At 41.9% G+C, this 26,742-nt stretch overlaps 2 protein-coding genes across 4 annotated transcripts in view; both read left to right on the top strand.

Moving 5' to 3' along the window:
• rexo5 (RNA exonuclease 5) overlaps positions 1 to 2,243 on the top strand; it is a 30,183-nt gene extending 27,940 nt beyond the window's left edge. Inside the window, exons 16-19 of one of the 2 annotated variants that reach the window (XM_077238122.1) lie at positions 108 to 327; positions 455 to 621; positions 708 to 835; positions 2,097 to 2,243. In XM_077238122.1, the coding sequence (XP_077094237.1) occupies positions 108 to 327; positions 455 to 621; positions 708 to 835; positions 2,097 to 2,148 (567 nt within the window). In that variant the 3' untranslated portion in view covers positions 2,149 to 2,243. The remainder of the gene's footprint in view (positions 1 to 107; positions 328 to 454; positions 622 to 707; positions 836 to 2,096) is intronic. The other variant, XM_077238130.1, reaches the window with a different exon arrangement.
• Positions 2,244 to 11,361: 9,118 nt separating this feature from the next.
• Positions 11,362 to 18,658, top strand: LOC143745962 (uncharacterized). Of its 2 annotated transcripts, XM_077237763.1 has the most exons (6): positions 11,362 to 11,592; positions 12,331 to 12,462; positions 15,983 to 16,093; positions 17,036 to 17,213; positions 17,250 to 17,737; positions 17,815 to 18,658. In XM_077237763.1, the coding sequence occupies exons 1-6, from the start codon at positions 11,379 to 11,381 to the stop codon at positions 17,820 to 17,822; spliced, it is 1,131 nt and encodes a 376-aa protein (XP_077093878.1). In that variant the 5' UTR covers positions 11,362 to 11,378; the 3' UTR covers positions 17,823 to 18,658. The 2 variants fall into 2 exon arrangements, with proteins under 2 accessions (XP_077093878.1, XP_077093877.1); XM_077237762.1 differs by having other exon boundaries at positions 17,036 to 17,795; positions 17,868 to 18,100.
• The last annotated feature ends 8,084 nt before the right edge of the window (positions 18,659 to 26,742 follow it).

Genomic DNA, 26,742 nt, shown 5'->3' with positions numbered 1-26,742 from the left:
CACACACACACACACACACACACACACACACACACACACACACACACACACACACACACACACACACACACACACACACAGTTCTGAGGTTCTGCTGTGATGATTAGGTTAGGAGACCCGTACACGAGCTCTGTCTGGATCTGGAGCAGCGTGTCTCTGAGCGTCAGGAGGACCCTCTCAACGGTCACATGATCTATGTGTGTAACCTGTCTACTAAACCCCGTCGCCATGACGACCAGCTCCAGTCCTTCACACAGTTCGGCCCCGTTCAGCAGATCAGCAGCGCCGCAGTGCATGCTGGGAAACGCTCCAGACACGCCCTCATCAGTGCGTATGAACCCCACAGAGCTGCATTATTATGATGTGATCGAGAGCATTAACATCATCCTGCTTTAATAAAAGCTGATTACAGTAAGAGAAATGTGTGTGTGTGTGTGTGTGTGTGTGTGTGTAGAGTTCGTGTGTGCTGACAGTGCTCAGGCCTCAGTGGGCGTTGCCCTTCAGATCCACAACAGGAAGCTGTCAGTCTGTCACGCTCTGACTCCGCCCCACATGACCTCATGGACACACACACACCCCGTTACTACGGAAACCACCCCAGAGCAGGGGGAGGAGTGTGAGGTGAGTGACAGCTGTCAGTCAAACGGAATCCCCTCTGTTGTTTCTGCTAGTGACGAGATGAAATGAAAGTGTCATGTGACCCACAGGAGTCATGTGACCCACAGGAGCCAGTGCTGGAGCGCCGCATGAAGAAGCTGGATGGGAGAGTGGGGAAAGTGTTTCGAGCGCTGGAGAGGAACTGCCTGAGCATCGTGATCCTGCCTGGAGCCAGGAGGTGCACAACACACACACACACACACTAGGGTCGCCAACTGTCCCGAATTAGCCGGGACATCCCGATTATTGGGCCTCACTTGTCCCGTTTATTGAGTGCTACGCTGATCTGACCACTGACCGATACACCAGCAACACGACACCGGTCCTCATCCAATCACAGCCCACACTCACGCGCATCAGACCATACGCATAACAAACTCTACATTGAGAATTAATTATTCTTTTTGGACAAATCATTGTTTGATTTGCGAACAGAATCCTCTGCTGTCTGGACGCTCGCGGTTGATCCGGACTCGCGCTAACGGCAAAGCCTTTCACTGCCCGGCCGGGTTTAGATTTTCGGTTTGATTTTTGGTGACTTCGAACACCGTGATTATTGTTCATGAGTCCAACATCCAGCCACGCAAGAACACATGACCTCTTCCTGAGGGAATCATACGCTGATGTGATTTGCTGCACAATAAACAGTTCTGATTATTATTAATGCAAAAAAAACAACAACAAAAAAGAGGCAGGATTCTTTGATGACTAGAAGGTTCAAAGGAGATTTATCCGAAACAAAAAAGCTTTAACATGATAAATGACTTTACTGTCACTTTTGATTAATTTAATGCATCTTTGCTGAATAAAAGTAGGCTATTATTTTCTTTAATTTCTTTAAAATGTAGTGTATGTTACAACAGCTTTCTACTTCAGATAAATGCTATTATTTTAAACTATGGTTTGTGTGTAATGTGACTTTTTTGTGTGACCTTAAAATTCGTTTTAGAATTAAATTGTACATAAATAGGTTAAGCAAAACACATCTGAGAACCTTTTAAACGCATACAAACCTGTGTGATAGCTCTAGGGATCAGGGTAAACAACTGAAGAACCACGATTGTCCCGCATTTTTCTTTTCTGAAGTTGGCAACCCTAACTTGGTTACACACACACACACATAAACTCACAGTTACACACTCAGTTAAACACACACACACATTCACTCAAACTCACACTCACAGCTACACACACTCACTCATTTACACACACACACACACACACATAAACTCACAGTTACACACTCAGTTAAACACACACACACATTCACTCAAACTCACACTCACAGCTACACACACTCACTCATTTACACACACACACACACACACACACACACACATACAGTTACACTCTCACACAGACACACTCTCAGTTACACACACAGAGTGGTGTTTGATTTGTGTATCAGTGTGATGTTGTGTGTGTGTGTGTGTGTGCAGTGGTGGCGTGGATCATCTCGGCCTCTGCTTCCTGCACATCAAACAGACGTGACTCCGCCCCCAGCTCGCCTGTGATTGGCTGAAGGGATTCAGTGTGTTTATACCTCTCTTTTACTGTGTTTAAATAAAGATAGTTTTACTCCACAACTCCACATGTGATCTACATAAAGTACCTTTAAGAGTTTGGGGTTTCTGAAAGAGTCTGTTCTGCTCATTTACTTGATCAAAATACAGTAAAACAGTGGAATATTATTATAATGTAAATCAGCTGTTTTCTATGTGAATATATAGTAAAGTGTAATTTATTCCTGTGATCAAAGCTGAATTTTCATCATCATTACTCCAGTCTTCAGTGTCACATGATCCTTCAGAAATCACTATAATATGATGATTTGATGGTCAAGAAAGATGTATGATTATTATTAATGTTGAACACATTGTGCAGCTTTTCACATGAAAATCACGCTTTAGTCCAACATTTACTGTCCTGATCAGCTATTGACTTTTCCTGTTAACTTTCACTATTAATTCAGTGAAATTAACTTTTTTCGATTAGCAAATGTGACTAAGGTTTTACAGTAAATTGCTGTTTTTTAACTTGATTTCACTGTAATCTACTGACAGCAGGGTTGCCAGTAATTATTTATATTTTTTATTACAGTGTTTTATTTGTTCTCCATCTCGCACCTGAAACCGCACATAACACAGTCATTCCTGAAGGACTGAACGTGTGATTAAAGGACAGATGATGTGCGACTCTAGTGGAGTGTGTTACAGCCGTCATCGTCACGTGTTCATATTTACAGAATACACTCAAACATTTCAACATCACTGCAAATAATGCTTTTCTTACTCAGTATTTGTGTCTGGTTTCCAGTCCAAATATCTAACAATACTTAAATCAAGATGCATTTACTAGATGAGTAAAATGACATAAGAAATTATAAGTTTTCTGGGGAATTGATTAAGTCAGTTGATGCTTAAAAAAACTTAAATGATCTGGGAGAGAAAAATAATCCTAATTCGTACAGAAACAATGTTATTTTTCTCACCGCATTGGCAGATCATTTAGATTGTTTTCACTTTTCACTTAATTTTAATTAATTCCCCAGAAAACAAGACATAATATCTTATGTCATTTTACTCATCTATTAAATGCATCTTGATTTAAGAAATGTTTGATATTTGGAGTGGAAACCAGACAAAAATACTGAGTAAGAAAAGCATTTTTTGCAGTGTTGTAAGTTAAATAAAGGCAATTAACAAATCACAGATTCTTGATTGTACTGCACTAAAAGCAAAATAAAGGAGATCTTATAAATTACCAGAGGTTATAAAATGTCAAATAAACAGAGAATTAGTTCCCAAGAGGGGTCTGATGCAGACACACACACACACACACACACACACACACACACATAACCTGACACAGATATGATGGAAATATGTCGTGAGAAAGCTGAGTTCGTGCAGAGAAAGGTTCAGCGGGGACTAGTGTGTTCTTATACCTTTATTATGTACTATATGAATTTACCTATTCACAGAGATGGAAAGAGTTCGCATGGAAAATTTTAGTGAGTTATTTCATTAGCCCCAAAATTAAAAGTGAACAATTATCTACACCACAATATGCTGGAGGATAAGTGGGGATACTGATGTTGATCATCTTCATGTATTCTGGAGTTCCCAAAAATATTACCTTTCTGGAACATGGTTTTGAAGGAGATGCAAAAGATTTTAGGTTATAAAATACCAAGAAACTTCAACACATTGTGTCTGGGAAACACCACACACTCAAGTGTTGAGAGGAGATGTGTGTCTTGTTGATATATTAAGTGTAGCATGTAAGAAGAGTGTTACGAGGCATTGGTGTAACCCGGACATTGGAGAATGGATAGCAATTGTTAAAGAAATATATAATATGGAAGAATTTACTTTTATTTTGAGACTTAAAAAGGACTTATTTCTAAAATACTGAAGAAATGGATTGAGTACTGTAATGTAAACGATCAGTGATTATGATAAAAGTATACGTGCTCCAGAACAGAATGTAGGCTATACCCCCTGTTCTACTGTTTTATTTCTCTCTTCTTTCCTGTCTTTCTAAATGTTGAATCCTTGGAAAATCATCAATAAAAAATACAGTTAAAAAAAAAAAAGAATTAGGTCAAGTTCCTAAATAATTGGGTCAGGGCTTACTGACCATGGGAAACTGTGGTGACCCAGTTGAGAACCACTGGGTGAATGTGTCTTTAACACAGAAACTGTGAACATCAAATGGAAAATGTATTCAGCGCATGAAAAGAAGAAGAAAAGCCCCAAACCCACTGAGGGACTGTGCCTCCACGTTTCACAACACACACACACACACACACACACACACACACACACACACACACACACACACACACACACACACAACAGAATGTATTCAGAGTCTTTTAAATCGATCACTACAATTCAACATCGACAGCGAACACAGAACTGAGAGAACTAAGGGTTCTTTACACACTGAAGGATATCAACAGAACAAGGAACAGGTGTGCAAATCAAAAACCACTGAAACAAATAATGACCCACAACTCAGGCAAACAGGAACAGGGAAACCAAACTAAAACCATTCAACAAAACACAACCCTTGCACACATACAGGTTATTTGTTTATCTTTGTTATGTACGCATCTGTCATTTAATGTACAAACAGATTCTGTGTCATATCTAATGTGCATTGCTTTAGAAAAATTACAAAATAACTCATCCAACAAAAGTTGCATGTCTTTTTGACTTTTAGATGCTCATTTTTAAACGGGTGGAAGTGTTTTAAGGTTAGCTCTGGACTCTCACGAGAAGCTTCATGTGTGTTTTCCGACTAACTCGAGCCCACACAACCACATACACACATCGCACCCACACACACCACATTCACACGCCACTGCAAAAGCTCTTCCAGGATGAACGCTTTCATCTAAAACAAACAGATAAAAGAGTTTCTAACAGAAAACGACTCGGTTACTAACGTAACCTCGGTTCCCTGAGAGGAGGGAACGAGTATTGCGTAAGTAGCTTACGCTATGGGAAAACTCCTTTTCTCGAGAATATTGAAGTCTTTATGTAAAACGCATTGCAGCTGCACAGCAGACAGCAATGAACAAAGGAAGCTCGGTCATTGGCTGTGCTGCGGCAACTTGCTCGAACCAATGACGGGGCGACTCTGAATGCGCGACCAATGAGCGCGCTTCGCGCCCGCGCGCGTCAGAGCCCGCCAAGATGGGCGTGGCCAAGAGCTATTTATTGGGCGCCCCGTCATGAGAGTTCTTTAGGTTAAAACGACTGAAGCGAACTAACCAAGCACAAGCACGGCAGCTTACGCAATACTCGTTCCCTCCTCTCAGGGAACCGAGGTTACGTTAGTAACCGAGTCGTTCCCTTTCGAGAGGTCTCTCCTATTGCGTAAGTAGCTTACGCTATGGGAACACCATGCAAAACGCCGTGTGTGCTGAACTTCGCCTTATGGTAGCCAGAGGCAGGTGCCTGAGCTGAAAAGCAAAGTTATCATCCAACTAGCCGGCAGAGGCGAGCTTTATATGGGGGAAAAATACAGAGCGGCTAGAAGGCGCTCAGTCTGACACAAGCACATACATAATCTAGATACGAACTCGTAGTTCAACTAGTATCATGCTGATAGTACATTGGAATGCAATGTCGGGACCTGTAGGTTGTAGAACCTGATAAATGTGGACGGTGAGGCCCAGCCTGCCGCCGCACAAATATCCTCGATCGGTATCCCGCTCGACCATGCCCAGGAAGAAGCCACACTCCTGGTGGAGGGTGCTTTGACTCCCCAGGGGCATTGAAGTCCCTTAGCTTCATAAGCCAGCGCTATAGCCTCAACTATCCAGTGAGAGATTCTCTGCTTTGAAACGGCGGAACCTTTCGTACGGCCGCCAAAGCATACAAACAGTTGTTCTGTCTGTCTGAATAGGGCAGAACGCTCCAAATACACTCTGAGAGCCCTAACGGGGCAGAGTAGATTAGCGTCGTGTTTGTCTGCTGGAGACGACAGCACAGTTAGGGAGATAACCTGTGCTCTGAAGGGAGTGGTGAGCACTTTAGGAATATACCCATGTTTCGGTCTAAGGACGACCCTGCAGTCGTTAGGTCCGAATTCTAGGCAGGCAGCGCTTGTCGAAAGCGCGTGCAGGTCGCCCACTCTCTTGACCGAGGCGAGTGCCAGCAAGAGCGCAGTCTTGAGCGAGCTGTTTAAGGTGCACGGTTCGGAGTGGTTCGAACGGAGGCCCTTTAAGAGCGTCTAGGACAGTAGCTAGGTCCCAGATCGGCACTGAGGGGGGGCGTGAAGGGTTCATCCTCCTAGCGCCCCTTAGGAAACGAATAATTAGGTTGTTTCTTCCCAATGGACGTTACATTACAGGTTTGTGTGACGCTGTGACGGCCGCCACATATACTTTGAGCGTGGAGGGGGTGCGGCCCGCCTCCAGAAGCCCTTGTAGAAAAGCGAGTACGTTCGTAATCTCGCCTGTCTCAGGGTTCAGGCCCTTGGCATTACACCAGTCACTGAACACTTTCCATTTCTGGGCATATAAGCATCTCGTGGAGGGCGCCCGCGCCTCAGCGATGGTTTTTAGCGCTCCACTTGTGAGGTTCCTGGGAACCCGTTGAGGGGCCATGCATGAAGGGCCCACAGATCGGGGCGGGGATGAAATATCATCCCGCTGGCCTGACTGAGGAGGTCTGGCCTCAGTGGAATCGGCCGTGGTGCAGATTGCATTTGCATCAGATCTGGAAACCATGTTTGGTTCTTCCAGAGTGGGGCTATCAGAAGCACTGCGTTTTTCTCCTCTCTGACCCGACTGATGACCTGTGGCAGCATCGCGATCGGGGGAAAGGCATATAAGGGGCGGCTCGGCCAGCTCTGGGCGAGCGCGTCCGTGCTCTTCGTGAAGAAAAGAGAGCAGTGCGCGTTCTCCTTGGAGGCGAAGAGGTTGATCTCCGCTTTGCCAAAGGTTTTCCATAACCACTGAATCGTCAGTGGGTTGACAGCCCATTCTCCTGGGAGAATCTTGTCTCTGGATAGCATGTCTGCCCCCTGGTTCAGGGCGCCTGGCACATGCGCTGCTCTCAGCGAGCGCAAGTTGTGCTGGGACCATAAAATGAGTCTCCTGGCCATTGAATGCATGGAGCTCGACCTGAGTCCACCCTGGCGATTTATGTACGACACTACCGTCATGTTGTCCGTTCGGACCAGGACGTGTTCGTTTTTTAGATGTGGAAGCAGGGCTCTGAGAGCCAAAGCGACCGCTTTCATCTCCAGACAGTTTATGTGTAGACGCTTCTCCGGGTTTGACCAAAAGCCGGAGACAGGCCTGCCCTAGTAAAGGGCCCCCCAACCTATTTTGGAGGCATCTGTCGTTATCATCTTTCTCCTTGTGTTCACACCCAGACTCACGCCTGACTGGTACCAGTCGGCGGCTTTCCAGTGCGTCAGGGCTTTTATACAGCCGTGGTTCGCTCTGATTAAAAAGTGGCCCGAATGCCACGCGTGAGTAGGGACGCGGCTCTTGAGCCAGCGTTGGAGAGGGCGCATATGCAACAATCCTAGCTGGAGTACGGCCGATGCTGAGGCCATGAGACCGAGCATCCTCTGAAACCGCTTGACGGGGGCGCGCACGCCCGCCCTGAATGATGTTGCAAGGCGCCGGATGGTGAGCGCGCGCTCTGATGAGAGACGCGCTGTCATTTGCATCGAGTCTAGAACTATTCCCAGGAAAGAAATCCTCTGGCTGGGAGATAGTATGCTTTTTGCAAAATTGATTCTTAGACCCAGGCATTCTAAATGGCTGATAATCCAAGATCTGTGTGTTATTAACTGACTCTCTGATTGTGCTAGGACCAGCCAATCGTCGAGATAATTCAGTATTCGCACTCCCCTTCGTCTCAAGGGGGAAAGTGCTGCGTCCATACATTTCGTGAATGTACGGGGAGCCAGGGACAGGCCGAACGGAAGTACTGTGTACTGGTAAGACTGTCCCTCGAAAGCGAATCTCAGAAACAGCCTGTGATGAGGCGCTATTGGAATGTGAAAGTAAGCATCTTTCAGATCCACTGAGAGAAACCAATCTCCTGGGCGTACTTGCGCGAAGATATGCTTGGTTGTTAACATTCTGAACGAGCGAATCATTAGTGCTTTGTTCAGGTGTCTGAGATCTAGGATGGGGCGGAGACCACCATCCTTTTTCGGGACGAGAAAATAGCGGCTGTAAAAACCTGCCTCGCTCATAGAGGGGGGAACAGTTTCCACAGCGCCCTTTTCTATTAGTTTGTGCACCTCGGTGCGTAGAACCTGTGAACACTCCTTTCTCACTTTCGTCTCGACCACAGTCGTAAAACGTGGTGGTCTGCGAGCGAACTGGAGCGAGTATCCGTGCTTTACTATATTCAATACCCATTTCGGCATATCTGGAATGTTTTCCCATGCCGCTGCGTGTACAGATATGGGCTGAATACAGGCTAGGGGCGGGCCGCTGTGACGTAGGGACCCGGCCAGCGAATCGCCTGAGCTCGTAGCTCTCAGAGGCGCGGGCGCGCGCTGAGCAGCTGAGTGAATGGGCGCGTGTGTGCTTACAACAGCGCGCGCTATGTCTGTAAAACTCGCAGCCTGAGCTGGGGTTGTGTTTGACACTGTAAGGACAGTGTTTATAAGTGGGGGTGCATAAACAGTGGTAGGCACACGCGTCACTTTTATAATGTTTCCCGCTTTTACTGGGGATGAATTCATAACTGTGTGAACAGTGCTTGTGTGTAGTGGTGCGTACATGACCGTAGGCACGTGATCTACATTCATGGGGCGCGCAGCCTGAGCTGGGAATGAATTTGGCACTGTTTTGACAGTATCTGGGAATGCACACTTTGTGGACATATGAACCCTTAGTGACACAGGCAGAAAAGACTCTTTTTGTGTTTTCTGTGCGTCGCCGTAAAAACGGCGTTTGTTTGCAGGTGAGCGAGCTCTGTGACTGGCCCATTGACTGCTGTATGGACATTTCCAGCCGCCTGTAAGGGGACTGGGTAATGTTTGAGCTTTTGCAGAGAGAGTGGTCCGGCTTTTGCGAGACACGCACTCTCTCTTCTCATTCCTGTGGCTAGGACGGCTTTCGAGGCTCAGGGTTCAGCACAATCTTGGGCCGAGGACCCCGTCGCTCAGGAGGCGGCTTGCGGTTGTGGGAGCGCGAGCGTCAGCATGAGGCGCGGGCTGAGAGGCGGTGGGAGCTGTTCTAGCCCGCTGCGGCTGTGGCGGTCTCTGTCTGCTCTGCGATGAGCTGGAGCGCTTGGGCAGGAAATGGCGCATAGCTTGTGAAGCGTTCTGGGCCTCAATGAAGCGTTCGGCGAAACCTTTAACCGCCGGTCCAAACAGCCCGCTGGTGGAGATAGGCGCGTTGAGAAACGGCGCCTTATCCGCGTCCTTCATCTCGGTCAAAGTCAGCCACAGATGGCGCTCGAGAACAGTCAAATTAGCAATGGCGCGGCCAATAGACTGGGCGGTGGCCTTCGTGGCTCGCAGAGCTATATCAGTTGCGCTGCGTAGGTCCTTAAAGGCTTCGGGTTCGGGGCCAGACTCGTCCATAGAGCGGAGAAGCTTAGCTTGGAACACTTGAAGTACCGCCATTGAGTGAAGCGCTGATGCAGATTGGCCGGCGGCGGCGTAGGCGCGACCGGCGAGAGCAGAAGTAGTGCGGCAGGGCTTCGAGGGGTGGGAAGCTTTGGCTTTCCATCCGGTGGTGGAGGGCGGGCAGAGATGATTGGCCACGGCCTCCTCGAGGGGCGGCGTTCCCTTGTAGCCTCTTTCCTTCGCGCCGTCCACAGAGGAGAGCGACGAAGAAAAAGAAGGCTTCAGACGCGCAGAGTGGGGGGCTTTCCATGACTTGCTGAGTTCGTCATGAACTTCCGGGAAGAAGGGAGAAGGCCTTTGCCGAGGGGCCTGCTGGCGCCCCTGCAGAAACCACTCATCCAGTCGGCTTCCGGTTGGTTCTTCGGGAGAAGACCAATCGAGCCCGAGGTCCTCTACGGCCTTCGAGAGGACGCGGATAATCTCCGTATCCATGGTGGAGCCCCCGCTCGTGCTAGCTAGCGTCGACGGGGCGGGGTCGAGAGTAGAGCCCGGCCAGTCGTCCGATGCAGTCTGTGGAGAAATATCAAGCACTTTTTACAACCCAAAACACATCTAAACTTGCCGTGAGAGCCTGTTTCACTGGAGGAAGCGTTATAGTGGATCACGACTCGTACTTCGTCCAAAAGCGCCGGTTTATGGCCAGACACTACAGGGAACAACTGTTTCATGCATCGGCCGCTTTCTCCAAATGAGTTTTTCCTCCTACATCGAGCCAGAAACCTCCACTTCAGTGACACTCACACACTTTACAGCATGCCTTTATTTCCATCTATATTCTATATTTACAGAGGGGTTTGTATATATATCATTTTCCTGATTTCCTTAACATTTTATTCCTAATTTTGTTATTGTTGTTGATAGTATTTTCTGATTTGAGTGATAAATAGAGATATCCAAAATTCCCTCAGTTAAAACCTTTGACTCCAATATATATATATATATATATATAAAAATTAAACAAGACTTTTGAACCTGACTTCATTCATTGTTCAGATTTTTGTTCTAGAAATGTATACAAATTAGTGCATATTTAATTAGATAATGCCTCATTTGCATATTTAAACATAACATTCCAGAAAACTTGTGATATTATCAATGTAATCAATCAACTGGTGAAGTATGGTGATGTATATTAGTTTTGGTTTTGTTTTTTTCACCTGCGGTGCCTTGCCTTCAGGTTAAAAAGAGAACAGAGAATGGAAACTACTCTTGGAGTGATTTCTCAACAGCTTTCCATCGTCACTCCCCGATGCAGAGTGTACATGAACCTGAAGTCGTGATGTCTGAGTGAATCTCTCTATAGTGGAAATAAACCAGTCTTGAAGGGTTAGTACTAGTTTGATGCCGCGTACGTGTTCAATCATGTGACAAAATCCTTTGTTATAAACTGTACACATCAACTGTTGGCATTTCTTTATTTAGCTTCACTTTTTCATCAACTGACAAGTAAATGATACACACTTAAGTTCCTATTTCATAAATGATGTACTTGTTTAATTATGTTATCGGTGGAGTTGTCATGAAGACACACCTCTTCTGATCCGCCATAAAACTGGCAGTAAATCACAGTCCTTCAGTTCATCAGCTCGAGATCAGAGATGTACGCCTCAGTACTCCTTCTCTTTACTCTGCTCACTGCGGGCTTCGAGACCAGTCGAGCGTGTGGTAAACCTGAGTACACATACGGCTCATTCCAGTACTCTCATCTGTGCTACGAGTGCGACGGCTTGGGGAACTACTGTCCGAAGAAACTAGTGATGTGTCCCAGTGGAATCTCCAAGTGCATGAGCTCAACAATCGTAATGGACATCGGTAAGTCCAAGTCAAGTCATCTTCATTTATATAGCGCTTTTAACAATGTAGATTGTTTCAAAGCAGCTTTACAGAGATAAACATATAATTTAAGGTTAACAGAGATTGTTTTGGCTTTATAGCCGTTCTTGAATAATGTTATTTTCCAGCTACACTTAGTTTTGATTGATTCACTTCCGTCGAAATGATCATTTATTATTAAATTAAATTAGGGGCCGCTAAGACGACACCGTTCTGTCCAGTCCAGTGTGATGGATTGAAATTTACTCTGATATTTGACAGATGGAGAATTTGAAAGTCTAAAAATTTCGTTGTATGTAAAATTGTACAATGACAATAAAGAAATCTATATATCTATTAGTCACAGAAATCCTCTCAGATAGTTAAAGTAACGATAAAATTTGTATCAAAAAAATGTGGTCTTCTCTTCTGACATAATGTACCAGTGCTGAAACAGCATTATATGTAACTAACACAGAACCGCTACTTATTTTCTGGCGGAAATTCAATTCAATCAGAATATTTTGCTACTTAATTGGTTTTCTCTCCGAGAGTTACAGTTAAAATTAACTTCTGCTTTGCTGTTATGATATGATAGATTATCAGAAAGACTCTTTTTAGCTTTTTTAACTCTCACTGCTTCTTTCTAATGTAACATATTCATATTCATAACATAACATTTCCCATCCAAACACTGTGCAGTTTAACTCCTCTCTCCGGTATCTTCTATGTTTTTAGGTGGAATTGTTTTAAAAAAGAAGAAAAATGGATGCAGTAATAACTGTCAAAAAGGTTCCATGAACTTCGGCTTAACAAAGTCGTCTATTTCCTGCTGCGACACTAACTTCTGTAACGCCGAAGACGCTCCAGGTACTGTGCTTTCCTGACCCGTCTTCTGTAAGGTCCTTGCACACCGAGTCTGCAATTCCAATGGGGAGAGAAAAATATTCTTAATTCAAACAGAAATAATTATTTTTCTGACCCCATTGGCAGATCATTTCGCTTTTTTAAGCATCAACTCACTTAATTTTGATTAATTACCCAGAAAACAAGACATTTTAATACTTTAATAAATGCATCTTGATTTAAGAAATGTTTGATATTTGGACTGAAAACAAGACAAAAATACTTTTTTTGCAGTGTTGTAAGTTAAATAAAGGGAATTAACAGATCACAGATTCTTGATTGTACTGCACTAAAAGCAAAATAAAGGAGATCTTATAAATTACCAGAGGTTATAAAATGTCAAACAAACAGAGAATTAGTTCTCTGTTTAATTAGTTCTCACACACACACACCCTGACACAGATATGATGGAAATATGTCGTGAGAACGTGTGTTGCTGACTTCAGACAGAGAAAGGTTCAGCGGGGACTAGTGTGTTTTTATACCTTTATTATGTACTATATTAATTCACGACACGTAAGCGCCTAACACCGGTTCGTTCACTCAGTAGTATTCTCTCTCACTCTCTCGATTTCCGGGAGATTATATATTATATATCGATATAATATGAGGTGGGATGTGTTATAATCATCAGGAGCAGTTTCCATATGCAGCATTAACAGTTCATGTTAGTATTGTGTATTTCTAAAAAAAAACATTTTTAATTATTTACATTTTTTAATTCCTAAAAAATAGATTTTTTTATGAATTAGGTCAAGTTCCTAAATAATTGGGTCAGGGCTTACCGACCATGGGAAACTGTGGTGACCCAGTTGAGAACCACTGGGTGAATGTGTCTTTAACACAGAAACTGTGAACATCAAATGGAAAATGTATTCAGTGCATGAAAAGAAGAAGAAAAGCCCCAAACCCACTGAGGGACTGTGCCTCCGCGTTTCACAACACCACTCGTTCAACACACACACACACACACACACACACACACACACACACACACACACACACACACACACACACACACACACACACACACACACACACACACACACACACACACACACACACACACACACACACACACACACAACAGAATGTATTCAGAGTCTTTTAAATCGATCACTACAATTCAACATCGACAGCGAACACAGAACTGAGAGAACTAAGGGTTCTTTACACACTGAAGGATATCAACAGAACAAGGAACAGGTGTGCAAATCAAAAACCACTGAAACAAATAATGACCCACAACTCAGACGAACAGGAACTAAAACCATGCAACTAAACACAACCCTTGCACACATACAGGTTATTCATTTATCTTTGTTATGTACATATCTGTAATTTAATGTACAAACAGATTTTGTTTTTACATTCAAAAGTCTTTTTGACTTTTAGATGCTCATTTTTAAACGGGTGGAAGTGTTTTAAAGATAAACTGAACTGAAAAAAATCAACGTTGATAACATGTTGTTTATGACAATTAAAAGTAATGTACATTAAACATTTTAACTAAAAATATCAATATAGCTTTTTTTAAGCAGCACAAAAATTGCGTTTGTTACGCTGGCAATTTCGATGACATCACTGGCATGGTAGGACCCGCGAAGGTATATAGGCAACAGTTGCAAGTCCTATATACACACACGAAAAGGAGTAATTTTAATGGCATGAGTTACGCATTTGAGCATGTGAGGGACAGGCTAGTAGTATCTGACTACCACCACATGGAGGACGACCAGTTTCAGGCTCCACACATACAGTACAGGATCGTTTGGGGGGAAGTGTGTGTGCGCGGGCGCTGCCGGAGCATGGACACCGCACCGGACTCGATCTGTTGAAGAGAGGGCAACCTGGAACATTTATTGATCGGCGAAAATGCATCACCATGCACCGTTCATTTCGGATGCTGTGCGGCGAGAGAGACGTGTTGGAGGAGGCTATGCTATCTCTAAGGGACGTCCGAGCTGAGACGCTGGAGCGCCCCATAAGTAGCCGGTATGTAACAGTGTATTTTACGAATTGGCGACTGGGCTAGGCTAGGCTAACTTATATCCCTTTCTCAGGATACCGGCAGTTTTCTGCGTACCGGCAGTTCACTCTTTGGGCGAGGGGGCATTTGGGAAGGATGAATAAGATTCCGTTCCCATCCTGTGCAGTGAACTAACGTTAACGTTACATCTTTTCCCCTCAGCTGAATATCAAGGATTCTAGTATGCGTTGGACTTGTAGCTAAATAAAACATTTGATGTCAGACGCTTCATGTACTCATTGACGTTTTCAACACATCTGTCTCTCGTACCTAGGATTAAACACTAGAAATCACGGCTAGAATAATTTTGTTGACAAGGCAGGGGGTAGAGAGAAGCTAGCTCTGCTAGTGTTGGTTAGCAACGGAGTAGCCTACCATACCAGTGACGTAGTCGAATGTTGAAATCCAACATGGCGGCGCCCGTGTAACAAGAACAACATTTTCAACGTACCATTTGATCCCTTTTAACAAATTCTGCCATTTTAATAATTGTACCAATGAGAATAAATAAAATACATCTGTTATATCACATTTTTTCAAATTTCAGTTCAGTTCATCTTTAAGGTTAGCTCTCGACTCTCACAAGAAGCTTCATGTGTGTTTTCCGACGGTAAAAAATACGGATCATATTATTTATTTTTTATGCGTTTCTCGCATCCGTAACAAGCATTTTGAGAGGCGTTTTGACCATTCAGAGCCACCGTACAAGCAAACGCCAAAAAAGAAACCTTGCACTCTGAGTATTAATCAATCCGTTGCGGAAAAACAAATCGCTAAACAATACAAAATGGCTTTTCTGAGGTGTTTGATTGACGCGTTTCGGCGATTGAGACACTGATTGGACGATTTTGCGAGACATTTATTAAATTATATTTTGTTTCTTTCCACAAACCTTCTGACGTTCATCCATTCGTACTGTAACTATCAGTAAAGATGGAGATTATCGGTACCAAAATCCAGAACTGTTCAGGATCAGTTGGTTCATGGAAATTGTTGGTCTTGTTTTTAATATGTGTCTCCAGTATCGCTAGCAAAGCATCAAACTGAGCCGCTAACATCCTGAAGTAAACTCTCTCGGGATAATCCCACAGCGAACTCTCCTTCATCTCTACGCAATCTCAGGATTGGATGGACACGATATTTCCTCTTTCTTTCCTCTTTTTAAGAAGAGAGAGGAACATAAAATCATTGTCACTGCTTGAAGACTTCATTTTGCGATTTTTTTTTTCATTAATACGCATCCGACTCAGTGTGCAGGGTTTCTGTGCGTGACGAATATTTAGGATGACGAATACGAAAAAAAGCATATGAAAACTTTGGGCTCAGTACCTTTACAGTCAACACTCACATTTTACTGTCAAGAAGAAAGCAGTAGGGTGGGACGTGACTCTATCTAGAATTGATAGATCATTAGATGTTATATTTGTTGAGATAATGAAAGATTTCCTCCGGTAGATCCCAGATTTAAGGCTCCCAACGGAAGGACGTGTTATTACTGTGATGGACAGAGCTGCACAAACACCGTGAGCTGTTCAGGGACTGAAGACAGCTGCATCACAGCGACCGGTGAGACATTAAACTCACACTTCTGGCCATCTACAGCATTAATACGCTGATTTCACGCAGCCGCCATTTTGAAATCGAAAGCGAGGCTCCGGTGGGAAGAACAATGCCTTGGACTACCAACCTGAAGCTGCTGCCGCGATTTACACTATTGGATGTTAATATTCAATATAGGATATGTATATAGTTCGTTCCTGCTTCTTTTTTTACGTTCTGAATTGTATATAAAAAAAATAATTTTATTTATAAATGAATTTCACTGTATATAGTCTAAAGTATGAAAGAAATGTATGTACATTTTTAGAATAACTAATTTCTACATTAAACACAACAATACGCCATCGCATTCGCAACTCTCCTATGATTAAAAGCGACACTTCCGGTTTTCTTCCCACCGGAGCGATTTCAAAATGGCTGCTGTGTGAAATCAGCGTATAGGGCTTATAGTAAGGGATGCACGATATATCGGCCAACATATCGGTAGCGGACGATATTTGTTCATTTTTAATGTTATCGTTATCGGCCCGATAAGAAAATGTGTACGATATATTAAAGCCGATAAATAATGTATTATTTCCTTCAGCTGAGACACTTCAGATGCGCAATGTTCAACATGATGCCTTTGAATAGTTTGAAATATGATTGGAATCACTTCAATACAGTTATGTGCCATCATATAGGCTACATAAAATTATAATGATACCATTATAATTGAGTTCTTTTAATGTTGAGACTTTTGTTTTTATAATCAGGCCCTCAAAAGATATATCAAAATGTAGATATCGGCCAATATATCGGTTATCGGTTTTCAAAAATAAAGAATTATCGGTACCGGCCAAAATGTTCATATCGGTGCATCCCTACTTATTTTTAAACGTATTAAACTTTTGATACCAACTCAGTCTGACTAAACCTTTGCTTTCTTTCTTTCCTTCCTTCCACCAGTGACCAACAGTGGCACGCCAACGCTTTTAAAAGGCTGTATCACTAAATCTTTTTGTGGTCTCCTAAAATGTTCATTTATTCAGGACCTCTCGTGTTGTGAGGGGAACCTGTGTAACGGTAACAAGGGCCTCAACCAAAGCGCCATCCAGAGCTTCCCGTATAAGACTGACACCTATAGGTCCCTGTATGACAGTGCTAAGAGTGACACCTATAGGTCCCTGTATGAGGCTGCTAAGAAGAGTGACACCTATATGTCCCTTTATGAGGGTGCTAAGAAGAGTGACACCTATAGGGCCATGAATGAGGGTGCTAAGAGTGACACCTATAGGGCCATGAATGAGGGTGCTAAGAGTGACACCTATAGGGCCATGAATGAGGGTGCTAAGAGTGACACCTATAGGGCCATGAATGAGGGTGCTAAGAGTGACACCTATAGGGCCATGAATGAGGGTGCTAAGAGTGACACCTATAGGGCCATGAATGAGGGTGCTAAGAGTGACACCTATAGGGCCATGAATGAGGGTGCTAAGAGTGACACCTATAGGGCCATAAATGAGGGTGCTAAGAGTGACACCTATAGGGCCATGAATGAGGGTGCTAAGAGTGACACCTATAGGGCCATGAATGAGGGTGCTAAGAGTGACACCTATAGGGCCATGAATGAGGGTGCTAAGAGTGACACCTATAGGGCCATGAATGAGGGTGTTAAGAAGAGTGACACCTATAGGGCCATGAATGAGGGTGCTAAGAAGAGTGACACCTATAGGGCCATGAATGAGGGTGCTAAGAGTGACACCTATAGGGCCATGAAAGAGGGTGCTAAGAGTGACACCCAGAGATCCCCGTATAACGGCGCTAACAGCGTCACCCACAGCTTCCTGTTCTCTGCTCTCCTACTTCCTGCTGCACTGATTCTACATTGAGACTCACCTTACTGAATATATACAGTCAAACCAAAAATTATTTAGACACCAGATATAATTTTTGATATTTTTTTACTAGTGTGTGCAGGACACTATAGTTAATTTGTGTAAGTGAGGAGAGCAGAATAAAGTAAACTCTGACATTATACCCAAAAATTATTCATACAGTGACTAACAGTAAATATTTGGGGCCAAAAATGATTGGGACACTTTGAGCTGATCATGTTTTGCTGAAGTGTTTTTTCTTTAATAACTAATGTACCTTTTTACACACAGACTGAACAACATGAAGCATTGCTTGGTGATTGTTTGAGCTAAACTGGTATTATCTAATTGTGTAGTTAAATTTAACAGCTGACAGATATTCAACATAATTCATGTGTGAGAGTCTAACAGAAGGACGGACAAAACCTGTGAAATATCAACTGAGTCCTTGTCATATTTTATTACCATTTTCTAAACTGTAGTGAATAAACTGATAATGTGAGACATGTTGAAGGTGTCTGAATAAAGTTTGGTTTGATTGTATATAGCTCATATTTTCACTGTACTATCTTTGGAAAACTTTGTCGGGTTTCTGATATTTTATTAAATGAAATACCACATCACCTGTATCGTGCTGTGAAGAAGTCCAAAAGATGTCTTCCAAAAAAAAAAATTGTCTTCCAAAAATGATTAAATCAATCACGTTCAGAAGAGACATGCATGATTTATTTATTCAAAGCAGAAAAAAAATCTCATCTGTTTGGTTTTTCATGAGTTTGTATTAGCTTTTACTGTTCGGTTACAGATCACAAAAGCAAAAAGAAATAATCAGTTTTTCTTCAGGTACAAACTCTCAACTAATGCAATACAAACCCTCTCAACTTGGTACTTTGATGTTAATTTTAACTTTTAAAATTGTTCTAGAGCCCAAACTATCAAATTCCATATTTATTTTCAGGGGGAAAAATTACAGATATTAAATTACACATAAGGGCGGTTAAAGAGCCCACATATACTCCCTAAACGAGTAAACAGGGACTCGGAATAAAGCTATCAAAGTACTGAAAGTAATTCACTATAGACTGGATTCATTTTGAGTCACTTTGACACCGAAACACATTTTTAATTTTATAGAGAGAGTTAATTTGTTGTCTAAAAATAATTATTTGTAATATAACATCAATAAATGTTGGCTGGCTATCAACACAAAATTAAGACATCATGAACAGGTAACAAGTTAAGATAAATTAAATAATTATGTATATTTAGCATTATATCGACAATAGAGTTCATAACGAGAAAGTAACAAGCTACTCCTTTTTTATTTTTTTTAAAAAAATTATCAATCAATCAATCAATCATTTATTTATAGAGCACATTTACGACACAACCAAGGTTGACCAAAGTGCTTTACACAGAATAAAAGAGACACAGACCTAGCATTTATGAATACAAACAAAAATAGGTAATCAATAAACATTCATTTTCAAACAGAAGGTAGCTATATAGTGTTAAAAGCCAAAGAGAACAAATAAGTCTTAAGCTGAGTTTTAAAAGTGGAGATAGATGGAGCATGCCTAATAGACAGAGGAAGGCTGTTCCACTGCCTCGGTCCAGCAGCGGCAAAGGCGCGCTCACAACGTTTTTTACATTTTACTTTAGGGACAGTTAGAAGGCCATGGTCAATGGATCTCAGGTTTCTAGAAGGGGTATACGGTACCAAGAGATCAGTTAGGTATTGCGGTGCTAGATTGTTAAAAGCTTTGTAGACGAATAATACAATTTTGAACTCTATCCTATAATTAACCGGAAGCCAGTGCAGGGACATTAAAATAGGAGTTATATGATCAAACTTGCGCTTCCCTTCAAGCAGTCGAGCAGCTGCGTTTTGAACCATCTGCAGACGGGAGATTGATGCCTGAGAAATGCCATAATACAAAGAATTACAGTAGTCAAGCCTAGAAGTAACGAACGCATGAATAGCTATTTCTAAATTACTTCTTGATAGAATGGACTTTACTTTACTGAGAAGGCGCAGTTGATAAAAGCATGACTTAACAACAGCACAAATCTGTTTATCAAATTTTAAACTAGTGTCAAATAGGAAGCCCAGATTCCTGGCACACTTTGTTTTGTACGGGGTAAGAGGGCCAGGATCAAAGTTAAAAACACAGTTTTCATTGGGGCCGAACAACATAAACTCCGATTTGTTTTCATTTAAGTGTAGAAAATTGTTTGACAGCCATGACTTAAGATCATTCAGGCAATCTAACAGCGGCTGAAGAGAAGATTCATTATTGTGTTGCAAGGGAAGGTAAAGTTGGGTATCGTCGGCGTAAAAATGAAACGAGACACCATGTTTTTTAAAAATAGCAGCCAGAGGGAGCAAATATAAAGAAAATAACACAGGCCCAAGGATTGATCCCTGAGGGACACCACAACCAAGCTGCTTATTAGAGGATGAATATTGTCCTAACCGTACAGTAAAACATCTATCTGACAGATAAGAGTGAAACCACTGTAAGACAGACCCACGAAGTCCCACACAAGACTCCAGGCGTGACAAAAGAATGCTGTGGTCAACTAAGTCAAAAGCAGCACTTAGATCTAAGAGGACCAGAGCCAAAGGTTTACCAGAATCTGTGATAAGATATATATCATTTAGGACTTTTAAAAGAGCAGATTCGGTGCTATGTAAAACTTTAAAGCCAGATTGAAAAACTTCATTGATTGAATTGTTTGACAGAAAAGTTTGTAATTGAGCCAATACAGCTTTCTCCATGATCTTTGAAATAAAAGGAAGATTTGAAATAGGTCGAAAGCTGGAGAGAGAAGAGGAATCTAGATTAGGTTTTTTAATATATGGTGTTATCACAGCCTGTTTAAGGCAAACTGGAACAGTGCCCGTATATAAGCACTTATTAATGACGGACAGCAGACCTGGACCAATTGCATCCATATTTTGTTTGAGGAAATGTGAGGGAACAATATCATGTTGGCATGATGTAGGCTTAAGATGCTCCACAATTTCCTTACAGGCGTGGAAACAGAGTGGCTCAAACACAGACCATGTGGCGGAATATAAAGGAATCTCTGACAAAGTATGTCCAGCCTGAGACATTTTAGCTCTAATGGCCAATACCTTATTTGTAAAAAAGTTTCCAAAACTTTCACAGAGCGAGACAGAAGGCGTAGGAAAAAGATTGACAGGTGGATTTAGCACAGAGTCAATAGTGGAAAAAAGTACACGAGGGTTATTTCTATTTTGCGTAATCAAATCAGAGAAATATTTACTTTTAGCAGCTTTAGCAGCCCTCTGAAATGAGGAAAGAGAGTTTCTCATAATTTCATATGAGACATGCAATTTGTCCTTTTTCCACTTGCGTTCAGCTCGACGGCAAGCCTGTCTAAGAGAACGCACTGATTCATTAAACCATGGAATTGGTACTGAAATACGGAATTTAAGCTTAAAAGGTGCAATACTGTTCAGAATAGAAGCACAGGTGGAGTTGAAAAATCTGAGATGTTCATCCGCATCCAGGTTATGAAGAGTAAATTCCGTTTCAGAAGTCCACGCTCCAAGAAATGCTGCAGTGAACTCCTCCCTGGAGTGTGCACTGAAGGTACGAGACATACGCACCATGGGCTGAGTTTTTAGTGTTTGACCAAAGTATGGAACAGAGAAAATTACAGGCATATGATCAGAGAAGGTTGCATTGCTAATTGTAATATCTGATACAGATAATCCATGAGTTAAAATCAAGTCCAAGGTATGACCATGTAGATGCGTTGGGCCAGATACCCACTGAACAAGGTCAAAAGACTCAATGAGATTTAAAAACTCCATGGAGAGAGTTTTAGATGCACAACAAACATGAATATTAAAATCACCAAGCAGCAGTATTTTATCGTAAGCAATAACAAGATCCCCCACAAATGCAGCAAATTCGTTAATAAATTCTGAGTTATGTTTGGGAGGGCGATATAACAGTGCAATGGTGACAGGGTTTGCTACTAGTATTTGAAATAGTTGCACCTCAAAACTGCTATATGAAGATGTAGATAAAAATTGACAAGAAAAAGTGTTTTTAAAAACAGTCACTAACCCCCCACCGCGGCCTGATGAGCGCGGGGTATTTAAAAAGTCACAGCCCTGCGGTAGTAATTCAACAAGCGAGCTTAATTCGCCAGGTTTAATCCATGTCTCGGTGACACAAAGGAAGTCCAGCGCTTGTGTAGTAAACAATTCGTTTAAAATGAAAGTTTTATTTACCAGGGATCGTGCATTGATAAGGGCCATCTTCAGTACAAATAAGTCATTATCCGACTGTGTTGCTCGACACAGTGGCCGGAGATTACGGAGATTAACTCCGCCATGGTAAATATACATCCCATGACGATGCGTGGAAATAATAACAGGGATAATCGCGCGTGGCCGCTGGAACTGAACCTCAGGAAAACACCTTCCTGTGTCGCATCCACAAACCCGAACTCCCAACGAGTAGAATGGGTGCTGCACGCCGTTCTCTCGAGCCAACGCAATTTTCCGGCGAACAGCGACACCACCCCGTTTGCCGCGCCTCCTCCGGCGCTTTCTTTTGGGTAAGTCCGTCGGACACCTGCGCAGGTGCACAGGGAGATTGATCGCAGAAAATGATGGAAACACTCTATATCCATTAACATCACCATTTGCGGAGTCCATGACCACACTACGAATGTTAAGCAGTGTTAGGGCCCGTTCACATATCGCGCCTAAAAACGCGTAGAAAACGCTAGGCGCACGCGTTCTCTTTTTTCCAAAGAAGCGCTAGGGCGGTTGCGCTCCGGAGGCGTCTGTCGTTGCTAAGCAACCATCAGCTGCTCTCTCCGTTACATGAAGGAAATTTCAGCAATGGATTTCCACCACCGAAAAACCCTTGCTGTAACCCTGTTACAAGACTTATTTACTCAGAAAAGTAAAAAACGCAGTGTTTGGGTGCACCCTATACTACAGAAACGCAAGAACCATGGGGAATTTCACCATCTGATTCAGGAACTCCGCCTGGACAATGGGAGGTTCAAAGCCTATTTCAAAGTGGACAAGGACCAGTTTGATTATATTTTAAGAAAATTTGGCCCAAGCATTGATAAACAGAGCTTCTGCCGTGAAACCATCTCTCCTGCCCAACGGCTCTGCATTTGTCTGAGGTTAGATATAACCAGTGTTGGGAGTAACGCGTTACAAAAGTAATGCATTACAGTAACATATTACGTTTTGCTGTAACGCAGTAGTGTAAGGCATTACTAATCAATTTTCAGTAATATTTTACTCGGTACATGTTCGGTAAGGCTTGCGTTACAACAGACTTTTAGTTTTAATTGTAAAACAAACAAAAAAAAAACAGCAAGACCGCCAGACATTAACGAATAAAAGATGCAAGTAGCTAGATTACCTGTTCGTGGTCAGTCAATAGCCGCGTGTGGTGTCCAAGTCTGTAAATAAAGACTAAATGGCAGCGTCTGATATATTTGTATAGCGATTTATTTTGTACAGGAGTGCCGTGAGGTATAATTTCGGCCTCTGTGCTCGCGCTGGCCAGTGGAAAAGCGGCTAATGGTGAAGATGGCATGAAGAAGACTACATTCGCGAGATGGACGTATGCGCATTAGGCTATTCGTTCTGTTTTCTTTCTAAACAGTTACGCTATGTTTATGTGGTATTTTTCATGTTTTCATCACGCAATCATGTTTTTGATGCGGTGGTGACGCGTTCATGTAAGGGCGGCGGCGCTGCCGATAAAGCACCTAAAAGCTGTCACAAAGAACCGGCAAAAGCAATGATTATGAATATGTCAAATATAGCAAGGAGACATGTTGATTGTTTATTAATAAAGTCAAGATGAAGTTGACGATGCTGACTCGCGATCTTCGCAGTAGTGAATGCACCAGAGAGAAATGCACATTTCATTTCATAAGCAGAGAGCAGTCTGTTTTCTTTCGTTTTGAATTGTTCTGTTTACAAGTAGACATTTCAATATATATATATTTGTCAGGTCCGTACAATTAATACAAAACGAAATTCACTTTAAAGAAAGGCTTCGTGTCTTCTGTGTAAGGTGTCTGTGAAAGTTTTAAAGCAGTCTTTTAGTGCCGCTTCAGAGCGGTCGCGTCCGTAACGGAGAACTGTCACGTCTGTAACATTGTTTTTTCCTCATAAATGCGAACACGAAAAATAAAATAAAATGAATATTTTATGTTCTGTGGAGAGGCAACCCTTCTTCATTAGATTTGCGCAGTGTAATTCACAGAATTACAACAACAACAAAAAATCGTTGCCTCCTAAAAGTTAAAGATTTTTTTTTGTCACACATGACTGTCGATGTCCCTAATATTAAATATAAAACGCATGTGTAGACTGATATTTTTCTAATGTCTGGACTCCTTTCTGGGAGGAGCCTATGGATAAACAGAAGTTTCAATATTTTGGTATTAATGCATTTTCTGAGAATTTATATAATTAGGCCTATATAAGTTTTGACTGCAAGTCTGCAAATGTCATGTCCATAACGCTGGAATTCCCAAATTTTAAATAATTTATCCTCAACTAGTTTTGTGGTGTAGGTCTACATATTTTATAATGTTAAGGGGTGTGTCGCCATTCTGCAGGTTCGTGGATATGAGTGTCACGATTTCGGTTTCATATCGCATATCGTTACAGCCCTAGTCATTTTAGAATGTTAAGTTCTACTTCTGTATAGTTACTTTGGTGAAAGTAACTCAAAAGTAATACAGGAGTAATGTAACGCATTACAATTCTGAGACAGTAATATTGTAAGGTAATGAATTACTTTTAAATAACAGTAACAAGTAATATATAATGTATTACAGTTTGGAAGTAACTTGCACAACACTGGATATAACTGAAGTGGTCATAAAACGCCAGAAATAGCAAACATACACATTTATATATAGAATATAGAACAATTCGTTATAAACAATGATGGATTTAACAAGAAATCAGTTGTGAGCGTTGGTTGGTTCGTGTCACGTGACCTACGGTGCGCTTGCGGCATTCTGAAAAGTTGAGATGTTTTTATCTCGATGCGGCGCGGACGCGCCTGGAAAAAACGAGCGCGTCGCACCGCGACCGCGTCGCTTCCATTATGAGCGCGCAAACCGCGCGCCTCCATTTGAAATAATGAACTTGAGCGCGCAAAAGACGCGATATGTGAACGGGGCCTTAGGCGGTCATACAGGAGGATGGAATTACAATTTGCGAAAATAATGGAGATAAGAAAAAGAATAACACATGCCAACGGTATACACAAATTATAATAGCATTTAATACAAGAACCGGAACAAACACCAGATGAGAAAAGAAACATACAAAAATATAAAATGTACAATAATAATAATACTACAAGAAAAGAAAGGAGATACAATCAATTAGAACATTTTAGGATAAGAAAATGCTACAATTTTAAAGGGGGATTTTGAAGAGAGCACAACAAGACAATGTTTTCCTTGCTTTGGCCTTCTCAGAAACAGAAAGCGTTTGAAGGTATTGGTGAAATTCATTGAGAAAATGTTTGAATAATGGCTTATGATTGGAAAATTTACATTTATGAATATGGAATTTTGCAAGGAGAAGTAATAGATTCAAGTAAAGTAAAGTTCTTTCTCAAAGTTTTTCTTCGTATTAGTAAAACCAAATAAAACATATTTCCAAAATAAGGAAAAATCAGGGTACACAAAATCAGTAATATACCTGCAAAAGCTCTTCCAAAAAAATTTGGTAGGCCTATAGTTACAGTCCCAAAATAAGTGTAGAGTAGTTTCATCTTGATCATTACAGAAATCACATTTTATGTCAAGTTTAAACCTTTTTAGGTAACTTTTCTCTAGATAGAATCTATGAATTCATTTAAACGAGACTTCTCTGACTTTATTTACAATAAGGTATTTATGCGGCAATAACCAAACTTTTATCCAGTCCACAATGTTCACAAAATTGCTCCAATAGGTAATTACATAAGATTTGGTTACAATATCTTTCTGAAATGGAGCACGAATGGACCTATTGCTAGAATATGGAACTAGACAAATCTTGCCCACCATTGTTTGAGTGGGATCAAGAATAGGTGGTGTAGTAAACAAAGTCCTGTCAAAGCCTCTAAACAATGCAATAACACCTGGGAATAGCATTCAAAAAACGACGGCTAATTCTCTAGGCGTGACAGGAAAATTTGTCCAGGAATTCGGCATATAGACACCCATCTTCATTATAAATATCACGTACTAATGTAATGTAACAAGCTAACGTTACTCCTATGCCTTTCCTGAGGTACAAGTGACGTTGTAAACCGTTTGATTGACGCGTTTCCGCGAATGAGACTGATAAGGGCGATTTCGCGAGATATTTGTTAAATTATGTTGTATCTTTCTACATACCTTACGTTCATCCATTCGTGCGGTATCGATCTGAGGAAGATATCGGTTCACTCGCGCTCAGCGCTGCCGTTACACTCAGCGAGCCGTTAAAACGCCGTTTATTATTGGAAATTGCGCGAAGATTTATAGGAAATCCACTAGCGCTCAACATGAGTAAAGTAAATAAAAGGGTGACATCTAGAGGAGAAAAATAATAATAACAGGAAATCAGGGTAAAAAACACGGTTGTGGAACGATTGACTTTTGTAGTATGCCTAAAAAAACTAAATATAAAGTACACAATGTTGTTAAAGCTAATGTCTAGGCCACTTTTGGTTGTGTGACTGGATCATGTTAATAGTTAATGCGATTCTCTACACCTGTTTGTAC

Source organism: Siphateles boraxobius, unplaced genomic scaffold (genome assembly GCF_051911475.1).
Source record: "Siphateles boraxobius isolate OS27281-9 unplaced genomic scaffold, OSU_SipBor_1 10, whole genome shotgun sequence".
Lineage (NCBI taxonomy): Eukaryota > Metazoa > Chordata > Actinopteri > Cypriniformes > Leuciscidae > Siphateles > Siphateles boraxobius.
This window is presented reverse-complemented; position numbering and strand designations above follow the sequence as displayed.